General features: G+C 65.1%; 2 protein-coding genes and 1 non-coding gene across 8 annotated transcripts; 1 reads left to right on the forward strand and 2 right to left on the reverse strand.

Moving 5' to 3' along the window:
- Positions 1-129: 129 nt before the first annotated feature.
- On the forward strand, positions 130-236 carry LOC120411460. Its single transcript, XR_005603763.1, has one exon. It is a non-coding gene; the product is annotated as a U6 spliceosomal RNA (small nuclear RNA).
- Positions 237-449: 213 nt separating this feature from the next.
- On the reverse strand, positions 450-16,165 carry ABCA7 (ATP binding cassette subfamily A member 7). Of its 6 annotated transcripts, none has more exons than XM_039566139.1 (51): positions 16,080-16,165; positions 14,492-14,567; positions 14,282-14,375; positions 13,938-14,079; positions 13,728-13,855; positions 13,542-13,663; positions 13,272-13,466; positions 13,085-13,174; positions 12,751-12,985; positions 12,517-12,656; positions 12,326-12,442; positions 11,998-12,177; positions 11,713-11,921; positions 11,438-11,614; positions 11,016-11,238; positions 10,691-10,912; positions 9,741-9,945; positions 9,556-9,672; positions 9,211-9,382; positions 8,929-9,060; positions 8,695-8,834; positions 8,481-8,618; positions 8,128-8,339; positions 7,930-8,002; positions 7,473-7,675; positions 7,314-7,362; positions 7,036-7,098; positions 6,604-6,621; positions 6,297-6,451; positions 6,081-6,205; positions 5,907-6,005; positions 5,516-5,711; positions 5,300-5,394; positions 5,090-5,122; positions 4,649-4,754; positions 4,492-4,566; positions 4,101-4,270; positions 3,856-4,033; positions 3,631-3,746; positions 3,331-3,475; positions 3,120-3,243; positions 2,899-3,031; positions 2,696-2,816; positions 2,525-2,587; positions 2,342-2,448; positions 1,962-2,103; positions 1,758-1,892; positions 1,578-1,681; positions 1,335-1,427; positions 1,016-1,253; positions 800-940 (listed from the first exon to the last, which is right to left on the reverse strand). In XM_039566139.1, exons 2-51 carry the CDS (start codon positions 14,555-14,557, stop codon positions 800-802), a joined length of 6,756 nt encoding a protein of 2,251 aa, XP_039422073.1. In that variant the 5' UTR covers positions 14,558-14,567; positions 16,080-16,165. The 6 variants fall into 6 exon arrangements, with proteins under 6 accessions (XP_039422076.1, XP_039422074.1, XP_039422073.1 ...); XM_039566137.1 differs by having other exon boundaries at positions 14,492-14,761; positions 16,080-16,163; XM_039566138.1 differs by lacking the exon at positions 16,080-16,165 and adding an exon at positions 15,301-15,759 and having other exon boundaries at positions 14,492-14,761.
- Positions 16,166-17,321: 1,156 nt separating this feature from the next.
- On the reverse strand, positions 17,322-21,469 carry CNN2 (calponin 2). The gene is made up of 7 exons (XM_039566450.1): positions 21,330-21,469; positions 19,105-19,226; positions 18,734-18,800; positions 18,517-18,654; positions 18,246-18,362; positions 17,824-17,970; positions 17,322-17,746 (listed from the first exon to the last, which is right to left on the reverse strand). The coding sequence occupies exons 1-7, from the start codon at positions 21,390-21,392 to the stop codon at positions 17,480-17,482; spliced, it is 921 nt and encodes a 306-aa protein (XP_039422384.1). The 5' UTR covers positions 21,393-21,469; the 3' UTR covers positions 17,322-17,479.
- Positions 21,470-21,563: the final 94 nt, after the last annotated feature.

Consider the following 21,563-nt stretch of genomic DNA (forward strand, 5'->3'; position numbering starts at 1 on the left):
CCAGCACGTATCGCCTGAGAGAATAACCATGTGAAGAAAGGCGCGGGAGCCTAAAGAAATGTACTCGCAGTGACGTAAAAATTATCAATTGAAGGTGGTTTAAATAGAGCTGTGGGCAGAGAGCAGTTCGTGCTCGCTTCGGCAGCACATATACTAAAATTGGAACGATACAGAGAAGATTAGCATGGCCCCTGCGCAAGGATGACACGCAAATTCGTGAAGCGTTCCATATTTTTTTCTCGGGACGGTCTCAGAGCCCCCTCCCCGCGAGGACTCTTTTAGCCCCCGAGATGTGGCACGGGGTCTTCCAGCCCCCCTCGCAAAGTCGGGGGAGCCCCAGGCGCGGCGCTGTGGGTCGATGTTCGCTTGTGCCAGGCCCACTCTCCTGCCCCTGTCCTGCTGTGCCCCCCGCCCTGTCCCTCTTTGGGATCACATTGGGGCAATCGAGCCCCCCGGCAGTACCGCGAGTCTTTATTGAATTTCTCTGTTACAGCAAGCTCGGCTCCGGTGGGGAGTAGCGGGGTCCCAAGGCCAGCCCCAGATCCCCCATCCAGCTCAGACCCTGCAGGGCATCACCCCACCGCAGGGAGCCGGGGCCAGCCCTGTCCTGGCACTCTGACCCTCCCCAGCACCCACTGTCCCATGGGATGGTGACACCATGTTAGTGGGCAGGATGTACCCAGGCCTCCACTGTGCAGCTCCGGTGGTCCGCAGTACCCCAAAGCCCTGTGACCCCGGGTCGCACTGCGATGACAGCTGGGGAGGGGTCTGTAGGGGTCCATGGGACACCATGCCCCACTCAGACAGCGCTCTCCTGGTAGCTGTCGTCCTCCAGGAACGTGGTCAGCCTCCTCCCGGGACTGGGGGCCGCATCCTGCTCTGGGGCTGTGACCTCCCCGACATCCCCATCGCTCTGCTCCTGGGCAAAGTGCACGAAGACCTGCGGTGATGGCATGATGAGAGACAGCACCATGGGACAAGGCCACCTCAGCCTCACACCTGCCTCCCCTGTCACCTGGTCCAGTGTGGTCTGGGACACAGAGTAGTCCTCGATGTGGCAGGGGCCACGATGTGCGGCCAGAAGGCTGAAGACAGTGGCCAGGGAGGCGACACGGGCAGGCAGGTGGTACTGCAGCAGTCCCCCGTGCCGCTCCCGCAGCACGATGCCGGGAAAGTGCTGCTGCAGCAGGGCCTGCACCGCTGCCGGGCCAGGGCCCCCCGCCCGCACCACCACCGTGTACCCGTCCCCAAACCTGCGGGGAGAGGGGACACTGCTGCAAGGACTGGCCATGGCCACCACCCTCAGGAGACCCCTGAGCCCCCTGAGCCGGTACCTGTTCTTGAGGTGCTGCACGCTGCCCAGGCAGCGGAACCGGCCATTGACCATGATGGCCATCCTGGTGCAGAGCGCCTCACACTCCTCCATGCTGGGGGAGCACGTGTGAGCTCCCCCGGGGCATAGGGACACTCCCCTCCGGGGGGTCCCACAAGAATAGGGGTGCTCCCCTGTAGGGGGGTGATGGGGGCAGAGGGGTGCTCCCTTTGGTGGGGCTGCAGGCCCTTTGGTGGGGACTCACCTGTGGGACGTGAGCACCACGGACCGGCCGTCCCGGATAACGCCAAGGATGCGCTCCCACAGGAACCTCCGGGCTTGCGGATCCATCCCCGTTGTGGGCTCATCCTGCAACGGTCCCAGCCCAGGGTCAGCCTGGGCAGGACCCCAGTGCTGCCGTGGGGCCTCCCACTGCCCCCCTCACCAGGAAGACGACGGGGGGGCAGCCGAGGAGGGCGATGGCCGTGGAGAGCTTGCGCTTGTTGCCCCCGCTGTACTTGCCCGCCGGCCGGTCCGCGTGCGGGCCCAGCCCCAGCGCGGCGATGCCCCACTGAGCCACCTGCGAGAGACAGAGGAGGTGAGGGTGGGGGCTCCCCATGGGCTAGGGGGGCCAGGGTGCAGGCCCTACCCTGGGGGTCTCCTCCTCCGGGACCCCGCGCAGGCGGCTGTAGAACTCCAGGTGCTCCCGCCCTGTCAGCAGGTCCGTGATGGCATCAAACTGGGGACAGTAACCCATGTGCTGGTGGACGGACTGGAGGTCGGTGAGCACGCTGTGGGTTGGGGACAGGTGAGCACGGGGCAGGGAGAGGTGAGCACACTGTGGGATGGGGAGTTGTGCCAGGGATACTGTGGCAATAGGGACAAGCAGCTGCAGGGATGAGGATGAGGATAAAGCAGGCTGCAGGGCAAAGGGCCATGTGGAGCATGGGCTGGGGACAGAGATGATGGCATGGGTGCTGTGGGGACATGGAGAGGGGTCCGAGCTGTGGGGTCCCTGCATTCACCCACCTGTGCCCCTTCAACCAGGCCTCTCCCAGCGTCACCTCTGTGTCCCCTGTCAGCATCTTGAAGGTGGATGTTTTCCCGGCCCCGTTCACCCCCAGGAGGCCAAAGCACTGTGGGGGCAGAGCAGGGTCACCAGCAGCCCTGGCCCTGCCCACAGTGCTGTCTGTCTGTCCATCTGTCCCTCACCTCCCCGGGGGGGATGGCCACGCAGAGCCGGTCCACGGCCGGAGCCTTCCTGCGCCGGTACACCTGCATGGAGGAGAGGTGGCACCGAGTGCTCCCTCCTGTCACCACCGGCATGGCCGGGGACTGCGGGGGGGCTGGAGGTCACAGCAGGGTCCAGCCCCACGCACCCACCTTGGTCAGGTCCTTCAGCAGCAGGAGGTGGCTGTGCAGGGGGATGCTGCCCACCCTCGCCCGCTCCCTGGCCACATCCTGGTCCTCGTCCCCCAGTGAGGGCAGCTCCAGAGCCCGTGGCCTGTGGGAACAGTGGTAGGGGCACATCCAGGGCTGTCCACCCCCTTGAGCACCCCCAGGGTACCCCCCCGGCCAGTGCTCACGCCAGGCGCAGGAAGAAGCGGTGGTACTGCAGCAGGAGGGTGAAGAGGAAGAAGATGATGCCCTCGATGGCCATGGCAAACATGTTCTTCCCTGCCAGGTCCCAGGAGAGTGGGGACACAAAGCGCTTGTCTCCTGCAAGCAGCGAGAAGGGCTGTAGGCATGGGGGAGCCCCATGCTGGGCTTTGGGGAGGGTGAGCAGCCCTGACAGCACCAGACTCACCGAACCTCTCAAAGGCATCAGCCATTGCCTGATTCTTCACCATGTCAATGAGGCCTCGGCCCAAGCAGAAGTGGGGGAAGATGAGGAAAACCTTCTTCAGGACGCGGTTGATGTCATTGAGGTTCTGTCGGGGCAGTGAGGAGAGGGGTAGGGGAGCTGGCACTGGCCCTGCAGGGAAGGGATGGGGGGTCCGGGGCATCCCAAGGCTCACCTGGTCCACAAAGAGCTCCAGCACAAAGGTGGCCACGCTGCCGTTGATGCCGATGAAGAGGTTGATGCAGGTCAGGGCCACGTAGGCGGTGCTGGGGATGCTGAAGAGGAAGGAGGCTGGATACATCAGGGGGGTGATGGACCATCTGCAGGGGGGAGAGGCAGGGGCTGGCCGAGGTGCACCCTGCAGCCTGGGGGGATTGAAACAGCAGCCACCCTCCCAAGCACCACAACCCCCTCACCCTGGCTGCCCCCAGCCCCATAACCCCCTCGCCCCTGCTGGGCTCTGCTGCCCCATCACCCGTAGAGCAGCAGCAGCAGCACCAGGGAGGGCAGGTTGGCCGAGGACACGTAGGATTCCTGCTGGAAGCAGAGGAAGATGAGGATGACCAGCAGTGCAGGGACCAGGTAGTTGCACTGTGGGGATGGAAAAGCCGGGAAAGGGGTCAGGGGTGGGACCAGACCCCTTGGAACTGGTCCCTGTCCCCATCCCCATCCCCATCCCCATCCCCATCCCCATCCCCACCATGTCCCAGGCGAAGTTGCCCAGCCAGTAGGTGATGGGCTTCATCCCGCTGACAAACTGAAGGTGCTTGGCCTTGCTGACCCTCTCCTCAATGAGGAAGACAACGAAGCTGGCCGGGACGAAGGACATGGCGAAGATCACGCAGATGGAGACCAGCACGTCAACAGAGGTGGCCATCCTGCCGAGGAGGGGAGAGCTCAGCAGGGGCCAGAGGGGGCTGTGGGACCCCCATCCCCAGCACTCACAGGGCGGCCTCAGAGAGCTGCTCCTTGGTGAGGTTGAGGGGATGGTTGGTGGCCGTGATGCCGAAGCGCGTGGGGTCGGTGCCGGGGGGCAGCCAGGCTCGCAGCAGCCCATTGCTGGCCACGTTGAGGAAGGAGACCATGGCATGCCAGCCCTTGTTGTTGAACCAGACCTGCAGCACGGAGAGGGCCGGGCAGCTCAGAGCCCCCACATACCCTGGCACTGCCCCTGGCTGTGCCTGCAGCACCCATTCCCACCAGGAGTCCTGCTCCCCTCCAGCCCCAGCCACTCTCAGTCCTTCTTGGGCTGCTCCACCCCCGGAGGGGACACAGCTGTCACATCCCTGCTGCCCCCCAGCTCTCACCCCTGAGGGACCCCCAGCCCTGGGCACACCTTGATATTCCTGCGGGCGTCCAAACCCTCGATGAAGCGGCTGAGGTTGGCCAGGAGCCGATCTGAAGGGCTGCCCTGGGTGCAGGAACACAGGGTGAGGAGGGCTCTCCCAGCACTGGGACGCCAGAGCTGAGCCAGGGTCTGAGTGCAGCCGTACCGGGGTGATGCTGAGCAGCACCCGGAGCTCCAGCACTGCCTGATCCACCTCTGCTGCTGACGGCAGGGCCTGGGAGCTGCCGGCGCCCAGGGAGAAGCCGCCGTACCTGCAGGAGAAACGGGGCTCCCAAACCTGCCAGAGAGACTCCCTCTGCCAGCGTGGCAGGAACTGGGCTTGAGGATCCACGTGGGTCCCCTCCACCCCACGAGATTCTACAATTCCACGATTCTACAAAACCTGCCACCCATTTGCCACCCCCACCCTTGTGCAAACTCAACTCTCCACCCACCCAGACAGCAGGAGGGGCACACAGCAGAGGGCTGAAGGCACCTGGATGATGGCTCTGCCCAGGGACCCCTCAGGCTCTCCCCAAACCCACCAGGGATCTCCTGCCTCTTCCCATCCCTGGCTGTGCCAGGGCCCAGTCCCTGCCCAGCTCACCTCTGCTCATTCACCCATTTCTTGTTCCTCAGCCTGAAAGAAATGAGGTGGGGGGAGACAGAGGAGAGAGAAACCCCCCGAGGGGACATTAGGGCAGCACCTGCCTCCCCAGCCACATGTCCCCAGCAGTGTCCCCTTCCCCCAGGTGTCCCTGGGGTGTTCCCTTGGTGTCCCCACAGTGTCCCTGATGTTCCGAGTCGCAGCACTCACTCCTGCCGGATGATCTGGGGGTAGGTCTTCACCAGGTAGTCGGAGATGTTCCTGCCTGTCAGGTTCTGAAGGATGTCCCCTGTCCCCCTCTGTACCTTCAGGATGGACAGATGGGCTGGATGGACACCCAGCCCCATGGCCTCCTCGGAGCATCACCTGCCCCCACAGCCGGCAGTGACGGAGCCCTGGAGCTACCCCTGCTGAGCTGGGGGTTACCTGGGGTGGTGGGAGCCCCCCAGCCCCCTCGGGACACTCAGGGAGCATCCTGTGTGCCCCTGGCCCACTGCACTGACACGGGGGGGACGGCTCAGCCTGTGTCCAGTTCCCACGCCACAGCGCTTCCAGCAGGGATGGGGGGGCTGAGGGGGCCGAGAAGCCATCGGGGTGGGAAGCTGGTGGGCACAGCCCCGTCCTGGGCACCCGGGAGAGAGAGAGAGAGAGAGAGACCCCCATTACCAGTCCGGTGCGAGCCAGAGGCACCGGGACCAACCACGGGGATGGTTGGGAGTGCCATGGCATCACACCAGGTGGCTCCGTGGGCAGGTGGGCACTGAGGTGAGGGCTGAGCCCCGGCTGCCTCCTCCAGCCCCGTCCTGCGGGCACTCACGCCTTCCCCTCTTCCTTCATGCATTTGGTGCCAAAGCCGGGCTCGGCCAGGAGCGCGTCCAGCAGCCGGGCCGTGTCGGGGTCTCCCGGGGCATCGTTGCTGCCAGGAGACACAGGAGTGAGCTGGTGGCAGTGGGGGACAAGGGACACGGCGGGCAGAGGGCTGGGAACACACCTGAAAAAGGTGAACTGCTGCCCGTACATCCAGGGCTGGAGCTGCAGCGGCGGGTACTTCCCGAAGGGCGGCACGATGAGGCTGAAGAGCAGCGCGATGCAGACAAAGACGGCGGGGAGGACGATCTGAGGAGGTCGAGGGGTGGGGAGGGGGGTCAGGGTTGGCTCTGCCCCACCCTGCCCCGTGCCCTGCCCCATCCCCTCCCCGCGGCCCCACCTGCGCGAAGAAGCCGCGGGTGCTGCGCCGGGCGTGGAGCATCCTCTTGGTGAAGAGAGCGCGGAGCTGGCGGCAGGTGAGCGCCCAGCCCCTCACCCTGCCGCAGGCCTGCCCCGCCGCCCCCCGCAGCAGGTCCGTCTCCCGGGGCTCCTCCACTGCCAGGGCAGAGACGGGTCTGGCAAGGGGCTCGTGCCAGGCGGGGCGTGGGGGGACAGGGTGCTGGCAGGGGTATCCCTCCCCACCCCAGCAGGGACAGGATGCTGCATGCAGGAGCCCCCAGCCCCCCCAAACAGCTCCCAGCTCCTACCTCGCCGGGCTCCTTTGGCTCAATGTAAAGGAGAGGAGAGAGGGATTACAGCTGGGCGGGGGTCAGCACCCACCCAGGGCAGAGCTGGTGCCCCAAACCATCACAGCCCACCAGACTCCCGTGGCTGCTGCCCCCATGCCAGTTCTCCATCCAGGATAAGGGGGCTGGGATTTCATGTCCCATCCCAACCCCTGCACAGAGCTGGACTCCCCCAAACCCACCCTCATCCTGGCTCTTTGCTCTGGGGACACCCCAAAACTGGCAGGTAGAAATGCTGCACGAGGGTCCCTGAGTATCCCCCTGCTTGAAGGGACAGGTGTCTGAAGGGATGCCTGCTTGGATGGACACCTGCCCAGATGGACATGTGCCCCCAGGGGCTGGAGGTGGGGAGCACTCAGTGGCAGCTCGGGGGTCCCACCTCCCCATCCTTACCCAGCTCTCCATCGGCCACATCCACGTCCCCCGTCTCGCATGGGGCTGCTCCTCTTGCGGTTCCTGACAAAATGAGGACAAGATGCCAGGGCAGGGCCAAGGCCACAGGCTGTGACACATCTCTGCAGCCACAGGTACACCCAGAGGGCACCCCAGCCCTGGCAGGGACACACAGGGTGCTGGGGACACCCTCACACCTCTGCTCCAGGCTGCTTATCACCTCCCCAGCACCCCCGGTACCCCAGAGCTCAGCTGCAGCCAGGACTGAGGGGTTTTACCTGTGGTGTCAGTGTCCAGCCCTGTGTCCTCAGCCACCTTCAGGAAGATCTGGGGGTGTGGGAGGGCTGGTGTTAAACGCACACCAACACCCACAGCCCGGTGAGAGAAACCCCCTGAGGGCACCCTGGGAGCCCCTTGACCACAGCCCCTCTGGGTACCTCTTCCAGAGTGGTGTCGGAGATGCCGTAGCTGGAGACCCCCAGTTCCCCCAGGCGTGTGTCCAGCTCGCGGAACAGCTTCCCGAAGGTCCCATCCCTGGCCCCGCTGTAGGGCAGGACAAAGAGCACCTCGTGCCCAATGTCCTCCACCAGCCGGGAGCCGGGCACCAGCTTCTGGATCAGTGCTGACAGCTGGGCCACATCTGGGGGGATGGGGAGGGCTGGAAACCTGGGGCAGGAGCCGCTGGCTAGCGCAGCTGGCTACAGCTCCATGTGCCCGGCATCCCAGCCTGAGGGTCTGCGGGGAAGGTGGGAGAGGATGGGGATCCCCTTCTGCCCCTCCAGTGAAGAGAGGTGAGGAGGCGGATGCAGGGCTGTGCACCCCCAGCTCCCCTGGCTGACAGGGGATGTACGGGGAGCAGCTGAGGGTGACACTGTGAGGGGACAAGACCCTCACCCACGGCGCTGGCGTCACTGCCCCGCTCGCTGCCCAGGCCTGTGTCACTGCTGTGCTCCGAGTCGCTGCCGTCCTGCAGGAAAGGGTGGCTGGACCCTGGCACCCCACAGCAGGACCTGGCCCCCAGTGCCCCCCAATACCCAGGACAGAGGCACTGGCTGCCCTTTGGGGGATGATCACCAGGGCAGAGGGACCCACCTTTTTGGTGACACTGGGGACAGTGCTGGTGTTGCCACCTGTCCCGCTCCGCTCCCGCTTCACCAGGGTGAGGTGGTAGCCGGTGCCCAGCCTGGCCTTGAGGAAGAGGGGGGACCCACAGCAGCAGAGCCGGCCCTGCGAGATGATGGCGGTGCGGTCCCCCAACAGCTCCGCCTCGTCCATGTAGTGGGTGGACAGGATGATGGTGCGGCCTGGGGACCAGGAATGGACTTGACCCCAGATCCCCTTGCCAGACCTCCCCCCCCATTGCAGGTTCTCCCCACCAGCACATCTCCCTGCTCGCCCCAGGCTGGGGGGCTCAGAGGGCGAAGGGGGGGACCCCCAGCCCTGACCTTTGCGGTACTTGAGCAGCAGCTCCCAGATGCTGCGGCGGGAGAAGGGGTCGACGCCGGCCGTGGGCTCGTCCAGGATGACCACCCGGGAGCCGCCCACGAAGGCGATGGCCACCGAGAGCTTCCGCTGCATCCCGCCTGCAGAGGGACAGTGTTGGGGGGGCTCAGAGCCACCGGCCCCTGCTCAGGCACCCAGCCTGACCCCTGCACGCACCCGAGAGGTTCCTGGTCTGTTCCCGGCGCTTGTGGGCCAACCCCGTGTCCTGAAGCAGCTGCTCCATCTCCTCCTGCACCTGCTGCTCCGAGAGCCCCTTCAGCCGCCCGTAGAACCAGACGTGCTCCTCCACCGTGAGGCTGCGGGGAGAGGGGGAGCAGGGCAGGGTGAGGGGCACAGGAATTGAGGGGGACAGCCCTGCATCACTCCCCACACCTCCCCACCCCTGCCTACATGTCGAAGAGCACGTTGTGCTGGGGACACATCCCCATGGATTTGCGGATGCTGTCGATATCGGAGCGGATGTCCCAGCCCAGGATATAGGCAGTGCCCGAAGTGGGGGGCAGGAGGCCAGTCAAGATGGACCTGGATGTGGTGAGGAAAGTGGGTCATGGAGTGCAGGAACAGCAGGGCTTGGGGTCAGGGTGCCCTGTCCTGCGTGGGGACCAGGTGGGGACAAGGGTCAGGCTCAGCTCCTGTCCCCAGCGGTGGCCATGCAGCCCCTCTGTGGCTCACATGGTGGTGGTCTTTCCAGCACCGTTATGGCCCAGGAAGGATGTGATCTGCCCCTCATAGAAGTCCAGGCTCAGCCCATTGACGGCCGCACGGCCGCTGCTGCCATAGACCTTCACCAGGTTGCAGATGGAGACGCCGGGCTGGAGCTCGGCAGGCGGCTCCTCCACCAGCACTGGAAGCGATCAAGGGGTCACATCCCAGGCAGGACTCCTTGCTGGGGGCAGGACCACTCACCATGGGGTGCAGGACCCTCCTCTGGGGAGCAAGGCCTGGGCTGGAGGGCTCCAGCCCTGCTCCATGGTCACTGCCCTCGGCCACACAGCTCCAGGGTGGGCAGCGACTCACCTTGGGGTGCAGTGTGGGGGCTGATGTGGTACAGGGAGTGCCCAGCTGAGGATGACTCTCCAAACCAGTAACTCTTCAGGAAGGGGAAATTCCAGGGCTTGGGGATCCCGTACTGACCTGCAGCAAACGGGGCTGAGTGGGGCCGGGGCTGAGGGGCAGCTGGGGATCAGAGGGGCTGCACACACCTGGGAAGACACCCTCGAGGTACCAGGTCGCCAGGCCATAGAGGATAGCATCCAGCAGCAGCAGCCCCATGGCTGCAGCAAAGCTGTACGGGTCTCCTGGCACGGGGCTGGCACCCAGGTTGTGCCACTGGATGCCCACCCCCTGCTCCTCGTAGAGGGAGAAGTAATCGCAGCCGAAGCCGAAGGCCACAGGGGACAGCAGGCTCTGGGGATGGCGAGAATGGCAGCGTGGGCAAAGATTGGCCTGGGGGATGCGGCCCAAAGGCAAGCCGTAGGCCAGACGCAGCCTGAAAAACTGATCCTTAGTTTATATGTTATCACCCCTTTTACCCCAAAATATCCCCTTCCCTCAACCCTTGTCAAACCTCCCTAAACCCCAAAACTTCCCCTCTCACCACAAAGCTAACAAATCTCACTTATATTCCCTCTCAGAAGCCCCATCCCTGCCCAAAGATGAAATGTATCTACGTTGATGCTGTCCTCACTGCTGCCTCGATGACCTAAAAGTAGATAAGAGCCTAGACTGGGTCAATGACCTTTTTGGCACGATGGGGAATAACAGGATAGATTGCATCTTTGATTAAGGGAGCTTTGTGGGTATTCATTGTAATTATTATTGTGTTACTTATGTTCTCTTGCCTCCTACGTTGCTGTAGAAAGGCTGCCAGGAATGTCTTTTTAATAAATACAGAAGGGGGAGTTGTGGGGTATGCCCAGCCCCTGCCCTGGAGGGATCTCTGCTGAGATAAGAGATTTCGCAATCGCCCAGCAGGACTCCCTGGAAAGGCAACCACTTCTTTGGGTCATGGCGAGAAAAGACAGACCCACAATCCTTTAGGAGACCCTATGCAGATCCTTTGTAACCCATTGGCCTTCACCCATCCCCTGTATCCCTACACCCCCCCCCAGAGCACCAGGGGCACTGCAGAGGGGCAGCTCCGGGCGCTCACCACGAGGACGCGGATTGGGAAGGTGATGTAGTCGCGCCAGGCGACGCACAGCACGTAGGGCAGGTACAGCGAGAAGTAGATGATGCCACCGCACGCCGAGGCCAGGTTGGCACGGGGGAAGAAGGTGCTGATGAGGAAGCACTGGCTGATGGTGGCCACCGAGAAGGTGCCGAGGAAGAGGAAGATGACTGCTGGGTCGCTGTAGGGCAGGATGTTTCCCAGCTGCGGATGGAGGCAGGTTGGAGCCTGTGGAGCCCCCCATGCTGGCTCCCAGCCCTGATGTTCCCTGTGTCACCTGCCCTGTCCCCCGAGACCTGCAACCTGCCTTGAGGATGAGGACAAGGAGGGCAGAGCTGAGGAGGAAGGGGATGAAGCTGCTGAGGAACCAGCTGAGCCAGAGGATCCCACTGCTCAGCCCCATGGTCTTCATGGTCTCCTTGAGACGCGTCTCCTTCTCATGCACCACCCCCTTGATGATCATGGCCACTGAGTAGATCCAGGCCAGCGTCATAAAGAGAGGCAGCGAGCGGTTCAGGACTCTCAGGAACCTGGGGAGATACCACCAGACATTCTGCCCCTAGCTCAACACCCCCGGGCCACTGTTGGGCCAGGGACACAAGGGCACGACCAGCCCTGTGCCATCTCCCCGGGGCAGCGATGCTGCAGGATGCTCGGACGTGTCCCCCATGGCAGCAGGGGGGTCACTCAACAGTCCCAGCAGTTCGGAGCTGCCCCGTGCCCACTTACACATCATCCACATAGCAGGGGTAGGGCATCTGCTGGACGTAGACCCCTGTCCGTGGGGCAGCCCCAGTCTGCACCCGCACCACCGCCTGCTCCACCAGGTCCTGAATGTAGACGAAGCCTCCCCAGACATAGCGCAAGTCGCTGAAGGGGTCAGCTGCAGGGCCTGGGTCCCAAAACCTGGGGGCAGAGCACAGTGCTGGGAGCAGGGATCCCCTGGCAACGAGCACAGGCTGCTTGGCCGGCCGTGGAGACACACAGGGTGGGCATCCTCCAACCTGTCCTTGATCTTGTTGGTCCTCGTGACATCATCGATGTCCATGCGGATCTTGTAGCGGACATGGGGTGGCAGTCCGGGGGCTGTGGCATTGATGGGGGGCTGGAAGACCACTGCTGCCCAAAACTGCTGCTCCTCCAGCAGCTCCAGGGCCCGGGCTACCAGCTGCTCCTCTGTGGCCACTGCCTCGATCTTGTCCAGGCAGACACACTGTGGGAAGGCAGGTAGGGGTCAGCGGGCACGGGGGCACAGGGGGCCAGCCCGCCCACAGCAGGGTGACACGCACCTCCATGAACTGTGACAGCATGCTCAGGACCGCGTCCACATCAGCGTACACCTGGTGCCAGGTGAGGCCCGGCCCCCCCGCCGGCCCCGCCAGGAACGTGGCCAGCTCTGGCAGCTTCCAGGAGGTGCCGTTGAGAAACCCATCCAGGATCTGGGCTGTGCTCGGGGCCAGCAGCAGGTCCTGCAAAGCACCAGGGTATGGGAGGCCATGCAGCCCCCTCTGCTCCACCTGCACCCCACCCTGCTCCTGGCCAGCTGCCCCCCACCACACCCCACCTTGCACCCCACAGCAGCCCCGTTCCCGATGGGAGGAGCCTGGGGTCACACACCTGGAGCACCTGCATCTCCAGGCTGCTGTTGAGGAGGGTGTAGATTCGGGGTCCCAGCTCCTGCCAGGCACCCCCCAACTCCCCCAGCACCGCCAGCTCCCGGAAGGTCCGATTCACCTGTGAGAGGGAGGTGAGACAGGTCCAGGATGAGACCCCCAAACCCCCCAGAGCCCCCTGCAGCCCCCACTCACCTCAGCCATCACACTGTCGGGGCCGGGCCCGGGTGGCGTGTACAGGATCTTCCCCACAAAGAGGGGCTTGATCCCCCGCCAGAAGATCTGTGAGAGGGGGTTGGACTCCAGGCTGCGGAGCAGCTCCCGGCAGAAGGGACCTGGGGGTGCAGAGCCCTCACCACCAGCCCCACACCACCAGCCTCCACTGCCCCACACAGCACCTGGCTGAACCCCCCACAGCCCCCCACTTACTGCTGCTGCCTGAGGCCACAGGTCTCTTCTCCGAGCTGTTACGGTCCAGGAATGCTTTGACGTCATTGTCCTCGTACCAGTTGAGGGAGGGGATCCTGAGCCCCCCACCCTCGGGGTGTCCACAGGCGATGCGTGACAGGGCTGTGAAGGCGCCCGTGCTGGTGGTGCTGGTGTTGGGGGCCCTCAGCCCCTCTAACTCCTGCCGCAGCTCGGCCAGGCTGGTCATGGAGGAGACCTGGGGAGAGTGGGACGAGAGTGGAGCAGGGCACTGGGGGACAGGGACACTCAGGGACACGGTGTGAGTGGGTAGGGGGCAGGGGAGTGAGGGGTGTACCTCCTCCATCAGGGATGTTGCATCCCGCAGGAAGCTGCCCAAAGCTTCCACGGTGACAGCGATTCCGCCCAACTCTGAGCTCAGCTGTTCCTACAAGGGGACATGGGAAGGGGGTCACAGCCCTGCCGGGGAGGCCAGGGGTCTCTGTCTCGGTGCCTTCCAGCACCCGACCGCGCTGGGGGCTCACCGCCAGGAGCCGCGGGAAGTCCATCTGGGAGAGGAAGGAGCCCTCCATGGCACGGAGCTGGGAGCTGGGCAGTGCGCACAGTCCTTGCTGCAGGCTCTGGGTGGAGTCGGCGACGCCCTCCACCAGGAAGCTCCCCAGGACCGAGGCGTTGCAGACCAGGGCTTTTAGCGGGAGGCGAATGCTCTCCAGGGAGAACTGGAGGGAGAGGGGGGGGTCATGATGCGGTCACCGGCAGTGGGCACCGGGAGTGGGCACCGCGCCGACACTCACGATGCGGGGGCTGAGCCGAGCCCCCATCAGCTCATCCACCAGCACCGGGGGCAGAGATGTGTTGGTCCGCAGGAACCGGGAGAAGGTCTCGTTCTCTCTCAAGTATTCCCTCACCGGCAGAGCTGGGGGAGCAGGGGTCAGACAAGGGGTCTCGCTCCCCCGGCACCCCCCGCCCCCGGTGCTCACCCCTCCGCTGATTCCCACTGTCCCGGAGCCGGCGCAGGGCGGGCAGGAGCCGGGCGAAGCTGCGCAGGAGCCGCTGCCCGTGGCCGTGGAGTAGGACCTGCCGGGCTTCGGTCAGGAGGCGGGAGAGGCTGTGACATGGGACATGGGGTGGGCAATGAGACCCCGGCCCAGCCCCGCTCTGCCCCGCAGCTCCGCGGCCCCGCCGCTCACATGGAGCCATCGAAGTTGCCCACCACGCCAGGGGCCTCTCCCGCCGTGGGATGCCGGAAGCAGGGGTTGTTCATGTTGCAGATGATGCCCTGCAGCCAGGGCAGGGTCCCTGCCGAGGGCAGCGCCTTGTTGGGGAAGTGGCCTAAGGGAGAGGGAGGCAGGTTCAGGAGGGCAGTGCAGGACCCCCGGGACCCCACACACACCCGAGTAGGGCGATGCCAGCGAGCCCCCAGCCTGTGACCACCTCCCGTGTTTGTCCCGCCGGTGTCACCCCAAAGGGCTCCCGTACAGGGGCATGCAGAGGGGTCTCAGCTGGCTCAGGGGGTCCTGCGGGGGACACTCACACTCGTGCTGCTTGAAGGGCGGGTGGGATCGCCGCACTGAGATCAAGATAAGGAAGAGGAAGAGGGGCCACAGGATCTCGATAGCCAGCTGGATCTGGGGGAGATGCAAGGCTGGTAGGGGTCTCGGTGCCCATCAGTGTCCAGGGCTCTGCCTGCCCCTGTGCCAGGCACCAGCGGCTCTGGGTAGCCCCATCCCAATCGCCCACTCACCCGCTGCCGCCGGCGGTAGGTGAAGTTCTTCCAGAGCAGCAGCCCCAGCTGGGTACCCACGGCCATCGCGGGGGTCCTGCGGGTGAGAGCAGGGGGGGCAGCCCCAAGCCGAGGGCGACGGTTGGGCTCTCACTTCCTTCTGGTTCGGGGCTTATCACACCCCGGGCACAGTGCCGGGCACAGGGCTGAGCTCCGGGGCCGGCAGGAGCCGGACGGCATTCCTGCAGCAAAGCTCCTTTCCGGAGCTAAAGGCTCAAATCACATTCTTTCCTAAATCGAAAGCACCAGAATCGGGCACGAGCTCTGTCCAGGAGCCAGGAGCACGATTCAAAGCCCACGCCGGGCACAGGGAGCAGCCGGGCACCCCAGGAGTAGCTCCAAGCCCCGGCGAGCTGCGCAGCCAGGGGAAGTCTGAGACCTGCCCGTGCCTCAGTTTCCCCGTGAGAAGAATGTGGGTGGGGCTCTCATCAGCCCAGGAGCGGAATTGCTCCGGTGCCGCGGGCTCGAGGAGCGAGCTCCGACACCCGGATCCCGCGGGTAGCAGCCGCGTTTCGGCCAGTTTCTGGGAATTCACCGGGGCCAGCAGCTCCGGGGCCCGGCGGCAAAGCTCTGCCAAGGCAGCTCAGTGACGAGCCCAGTGGCGGCGCCGGCACGACTCAACCCGCAGCGTTCCGCCTCGGTGCACCCACCCGCGCCCCGGGAGAACCGAGCTCCGGGGCGGCTCCCCGGTCACCGCGAGCCTGGGACACCACCACCACCCCCCACTCGCCCCTCGTTTTTCCCCGGGGCCGGGGGAGCCGCGCACTCACCCGCCGCCCCGCGCTCGCCGCCACCCGCCCGCGCCCGGGGCTAAGCCGGGTCCCGGGCGCAGCCGGGATAAGCAGGCACGGGGCAGCGGGATTAGGATCCCGGCTGGGAAATCCGCCTAATCGGCCTGCGGGGCCGGACACGAGTGGGTCCGGGGGCAGGATTCCTCCAGGGATGCACCGGGGTCAGATGGGGTGACACGGAGAGAAGGAAGCAGCTGCCGGGGTGGGGGTGACACGGGGAGACAGAGGTGTCTGAGTGTCCACATCCGCTGGGACCGGAGGGTGCTGCGGAACTGCCGGACCGGGGGAGTCCCAGCCCCGCGGGGGCGGCGGCTCTTTTCGGGACAAAACAATCACAGAATCCCTGGATCTTCCCGGGGGACTCGCGTGGGAATCTGCTCACTCATCTCACGAGCACAAACACGCCGCATCGCTGCAAGCGGGAGCTCGGTGGATCCCGCGACCCCGGCAACCCCCGGACCGGGATGCGGAGTCACCGGGAGGCGGACGGGCCGGGAAGACGTGGGGACAGCCCGGGGGAGACAGGGACAGCCCAGGGGGGCCATGGAGACAGCTCGAAGGGACGATGAGGACAGGCCAGAGGGGACATGGGTACATCTCGGGGGTACGACGGGGACACGAGGATAGCCCCGGCGGGGGGCGGGGAGGCACTAACAGCCTCGGGGGGATGCTGGACGACCGAATCCGGCCGAGACCAGCAGCCGGGACACAGCCCCCTCTCTCCGCCCTCGCAGCCCCCGGCCCGGGACCCCCGTTACCTGATGCCGCTGCGCGGCCTCTTTAAGAGACCCCGCGTCCCCGCCGGGCGCGCGCAGGCCCCGCCCTCCCCGCGCTACAAAGTATCCGTGGGCGTGACGTCACGGGAACCGGCTCTTAAAGGGGCCGGTGCGGCGGGGGGACGAGGAACAGGAGTACCGCTCCCGCCCCGCCCCGCCCCGCCCCGCCCCACCCCACCCACCCCACCCCACCCCACCCCACCCCACCCCACCCACCCCACCCCACCCTACCCCATCCCTTCCCATTCCACCCTTGGGAGCCCCACGGGGCAGCGCAGCTCTCCGAAAAGCAGCATTTCGCCCAAAAAAGTGGATCCCTTCCCGGACGGGCCCGTTCCGTCCTGTCCCGTTGGCACTGTTAATCACTCATCGATCAACCGCACATCCATTAACCCCGCAGCCCGTTCCCGGCTCCCGCTCTTCCCCCTGGGACACGCAGCATCCCGCCCCACCACCCCGGCACTCCAGGGGTCTCACCCAGGTCTGCAGCAGCTCGCAGCCCCCCAGGCACAGAGGGACCCGCCTGAGCCCTGACAAGGTGCCTGCAGCAGAGACCAGCTCCTGTTTATGTTGAAAGGTTGGGGTTTTTTTAAATAAAAGGTTTCAGTCTGAGAGCATCTGCATTAAAAACCGCACGGGAGGGGAGACGCCGATGGGCACCGGCTGCACTTGGACACTGCCCTGGTGCAGGATGCGGCTGTCAGAGTCAGCCCTGGCTCCAGCCTGGGCGATCAGATTGCTTCGGTGCTGGGTGTGCCAGGTGCGCCGGCTGTGCCAGGTGTGACAGCTCCCAGCCCAGCCCTGCGGCCATCACCGTGGCATCAAAACCTTGGTCCCTATGAGTTCTGCAAAAAGGGCATTTCCAGCATCTAGAGATCCCACCAGAGTGCAAACCTGTGCACAAACATTCACTCACAAACACACACAATCCTGAGGCCGTGCAGTCTCTCCCAGATGTGCTTCCCCCATGTCCCACTGACCCCAGTCCCTCTCCTCCACAGGTATGAGGAGGGTCCTGCCAGCACAGGGATGAGCAGCAGCACCAGGGGCACCATGGGCGGCCACTCCTGCTCCTTGCTGAGGGATCTGGGGGCATCACAGGGGTGCGTGGTGGACGCTGGGTGTGTGAGAGGTGACACTGTCCACTCCCAGGTGCTGGAGCATCTGCCACCTTCCTGCTGCCCCAGGGTCTTGGGGCTCCTGGGGGAACCGGCTGGGCTCCTCTCTAGAAACAGGGTCTTTATTTCCTTGCTCAGAAAAATAGATTCATTTCCAAAGTTAAAAAAGAGTTTAAAAAGAGGGAATGATGAAAGTGGAGGCTGGAATGTGGCTGGCAGTGGGGCTGTACATGAGATGGTGCAGACGGGGTTGAGCCGTCCTGCTCAGTAGCTCTCCTCCTCCTCATGGTAGTAGTGGTACCCGGGAGGGTCCCCGCTCTGGTCACCGGCGGCGTTGGCCACCTCGCCCTGGCTGCCCTGTGGGCAGTACTTGGGGTCGTAGATCTGGCGGCCGAGGCCAAAGACCTGCCCGCTCTGGTTGGCGCCCTGGTTGGAGCCCATCTGCAGCGACATGGAGGAATTGTCACACTTCTCTGTCCCCATCTTGGCATCATAGATGTGTCTCCTGGTGCCGGGAGCTGTCATGCCCACCTGGAAGGAAGGACAGGATGGAGCAGGGCTCAGCTGTGGTCCCCCCCATCCCTCCCCAGCCCGGTGTGGGGGCTCACCTGGCTGGCACACTTGTTGGTGCCCATCTGGAGGCTGATGGTGGAGTGGTCCATGGGTGGCAGGATCTGATTTTTGGGGTCGTAGAGGTGCCTCCGGGTGCCATAGGCCGTCATGCCGGACTGGCTGGCACACTTGTTTGTGCCCATCTGACAAAGGGGTCTGGTGAGGAGTGTGTGCTGCCCCACATGTGCCCCTTCTCGCCTCGTCCCTGTCCCCTAGTGCTCCCTGACCCATCCCCGGCTCACAGCCATCGAGTGCTGGACACAGAGCCAAGACGGTCCCAGATCCCAAGGACACTTGAGGCATCTCAAGCCTCAGGTACCTCCAGCTGTGCTTGGAGCTGTGACACCACTGAGAATTTGATAGAATTGGGCACCCCTTGTCCAGCCCCCCCACCCTGGAACCCTGTGGGGCAGCCCACCTGCAGCCCGATCACGCACTGCCCAGCCTTCATCTTGGCCTCGTCGAAATTCCTCTGCTGCTTCTCCGAGTACTTCACACCGATGTCCACCCCGCTCTGCAGCCCCTTTGTCTTGGCCTGCCGGGAGTGGTCGTGAGGAAGGACAGGGGTCCCAGACCCCTCACCCTCTCCCTGGGCAGGGGGAACCGTGGGGTCCCACAGGCACCAGACCGAGCTGGAGGACCCCACATGGCTGCAGCCGCTCCCAAGCTGCTCATCCCCCCGTGCTCACCATTCCTGCCAGCGCCAGCAGTGACACCTGCACCTGCGTCAGGTTCCCGCTCTCAAAAAGGTCGTTGGCCTCGAAGAGGTCCACGGGGTTCATGCCATAGCTGGCCATGGCCTTGATGAAGTTGGAGAGGTTCTCAAGCTGCGGAGAGGTAGAGGGGTGAGCCCCGGAGGGTGACGGCAGAGGGACAGCGGGTGGGTGGCAGCAGGGCTGCACCTACCTGGTGCCAGTTCTGAGCCGAGCGGTTGATCTTCCTCACCGAGTTGGGCTGCAGCTTGTTCATGAGCCTGGAGGGAGGCAGGGGGGACATGGGGCAGGAAGAGATCCCAAGGGGCCACAGGGCATGGGCCCCTTTTGGGAAGGTCCAGCCCAGGCCTCCCCCATGTGAGGCAAATTCCCCCCTCCAGGTCCCTCTTTGTCCTCAGGGCTCTCCCCAGACACAGAAGCTTTGGGGGTGACTCCAACAGGTCCCTCTGGTGCAGATCCAGCCCACCTTTCCCACAAGGTGGTGAAGGTCCCCTGGAGGGTTGGCATCCCCCATCCCCACCCAGCTGGAGTGGGGGCCATGCTCAGCATCGTCCCAGGACTCACTCGCAGAGGATCACCCCGTCCTTCAGCCCCTTCTGGAAGTCAGGTCCGATCTGTTTTCCTGTGACGCTCTCAATCCACGTCCGCAGCTCAGCCTCCTTCTGTGGGTCATATTTCTGGGCAAGCTGGGGGGGGCAGTGGGGGGACAGCTCAGGCAGGGTGCAACATGCACCCCAAACCCCTCATGGGGACAGTTCCCCACTCTCTGGGATGGGAACGGGGACAGGAGCACGGGGATGATGCTGCCAACAGACGCAGCAGCCTCTGAACCATTCCAAAAGTATGAGAAGGAACTGCCCATGGGATTAGGGGGAAGTGCCCCCCCCGGATCTGTCCCTCCCTCTCCTGTGGAGCCCGTGGGAGCCCAGCTCCGAGCCCTGGGGGTCGTGGCCACGAGATGCTCTCCCTTTCCCTTCCGGCGAGGCCCAACCTCCGCCACAGATTCCTCGGTCACCGCGGCTATGCCAGGAATGTGGACGCCTCCTCCCAAATGGAGACCAGCTGCCAGGGCCGGCAGCATCTCCAGCAGCGTCGTCTCGGCCCCGGCCCGCAAGGGAAAGGAAAGGCCTCCTGGCCTGGGGTGGGGAAGGGCCTGGAAACCCCGAGTGCTGCCCCAGCCGAGCCCCTCCGATGCTCAGCTGGTACCTGGGGGTGGCTGCAGAGCAGCCACCAACCTCTCGCCCATCCTGTCCCTTCCTGGCCCCATTATGTGCTGGGGCCATGAGTCCTCAGGGATTCCAGCCACACAGTGGGATGGGCACAGTCCAGCCCAGCTATGTAGTAGGGAAATGCTCCGGCCCCAGTGGGGAGATTGACCAATGCAGGACACCAGATCACGCTCATGACGCCACGTGTGTCCTGGCTGGGGGATTTTACAGTCCCACCAGCTGATTTTCTGGAGCGTGAGCAGCTGAAGCCTCTTCCCTCCCCACGGCCAGCCTGAGGGTTTCCCAGGGCATGGGGGGTGCATAGTGGACCAGCCCTAGAGGGATCCCACCACAGCCCAGTCTGCAAGGGCTTGCACAGACTGGGAGCGCGCCACTGGTCTAACTGGTTCCCAGTCGGTGATGTCACCTCCATCAGACACACCGGGGCAGTCGGACTGGCTCATCTCTTGCTGAATCAACACGAAGCACCGAGAGCACGCAGCGGCGAGGCCCCGGCGCGTGTCACCCGCTCTGCCGGGGCAGCCCAGCCCCGGGCAGGCCAGGGCCCGTCCGCTCCGTTACGAAATGCAAATCCCCTGCGAGGCCAGGTAAGGAGCTCTCGGCCACGGCCACCACATCCTGCCGCCACGGCCGTGGCAGCCACGTGCCCGTCACCACTTGTCCTTTCTCCTGCCTGCCCTGGCCCCGTCCAGGTGTCCCCGGGCAGAACACACACAAACGGGACCACCGGCCACCTGCCTGGGGCCGGGCACAGCCACCGACCACCCAGGCTGCTGTGTCCCCCTGTGCCCCCCGGCCCGGCAGGACCCCCGTGCACTGTCGAGGGCGCAGGAGGGTGCTGGCAGCTGCCTGAACCCCGCGGCACCCGGGTGCCTCCTAGGGATGCAAACAGCCGGAGGCTCCTATTCCTGTTCCCCCTTCCGGCCCCGCGGCACTCCGGCGGGAGAGTCACCGGGGCCGCGGGGACGCTGCCGGGTCGGAGCATCCCGCAGAGCGATGTGGAGCTGCGGGGAAGCAGAAAGTGGAGAAGTTTCGTGGAGCTGGTCCGGAGCCGCGGAGGACCGAGGCTATCGCCCCCAGCCCCGGGTGTGACGGGAACGGTGTCCCGCGGTTTTCCAGGGGCAGCGGAGCCATAGCGGCCACCGCACGGGAGACACCCAGCCCCGGTCCCCCATGACACCTCCCTGGGACCCTCCAGGCAGGCTCAGGGCGACCCGAGACTGGGAGCTCAGCTTCGACATCCCCAGCCCTCAGAGACCTCGGTACACTAGGTCCTTCGGTTCCGCATCGCCCCGGGAAGCCCCGGATTTCCATCCTCCCGGAATCCCCCAACTTCTCCACTCTCGGCCGGCTCTGCATGCCTGGGGCACACCGGAAACCCCCCCGGCTCTCCAGAACCCGGGATGCAACCGGGACGCCGCAGCAGCACCGGGATGCCCGGCTCTCCCGGGCGTCCAGGAGCACCGGCAGCCACAGCGCCCGGTGGCCCCGATATCCCCCAGCCCCCACTTCGCCCCCGTCCGGTGGTCCCGGTACCGCCCGGCCCCCGCCGCGGCTCACCCGGTTCTTGACTTCGGCGGAGAGGCCGTAGGACGGGCCCTTGTTGAACTGGGAGCTGCTCATGGCGGGCAACGGAGCCGGTACCGGAGCGGGGAGAGGGCAGCGGGGCCGGTACCGGAGCGGGGTCGGGCGGGGCGGGGGCGGGGTCGGGCCCGGCCCCCCCGCGTTGATTGGACGGGGAGAAATGTCCAAATAAGGGCAGGAGCGGCCGGATCGAGCGGAGGGTCCTGAACC

This window comes from Corvus cornix, chromosome 28, assembly GCF_000738735.6.
Source record: "Corvus cornix cornix isolate S_Up_H32 chromosome 28, ASM73873v5, whole genome shotgun sequence".
NCBI classification, from domain to species: domain Eukaryota; kingdom Metazoa; phylum Chordata; class Aves; order Passeriformes; family Corvidae; genus Corvus; species Corvus cornix.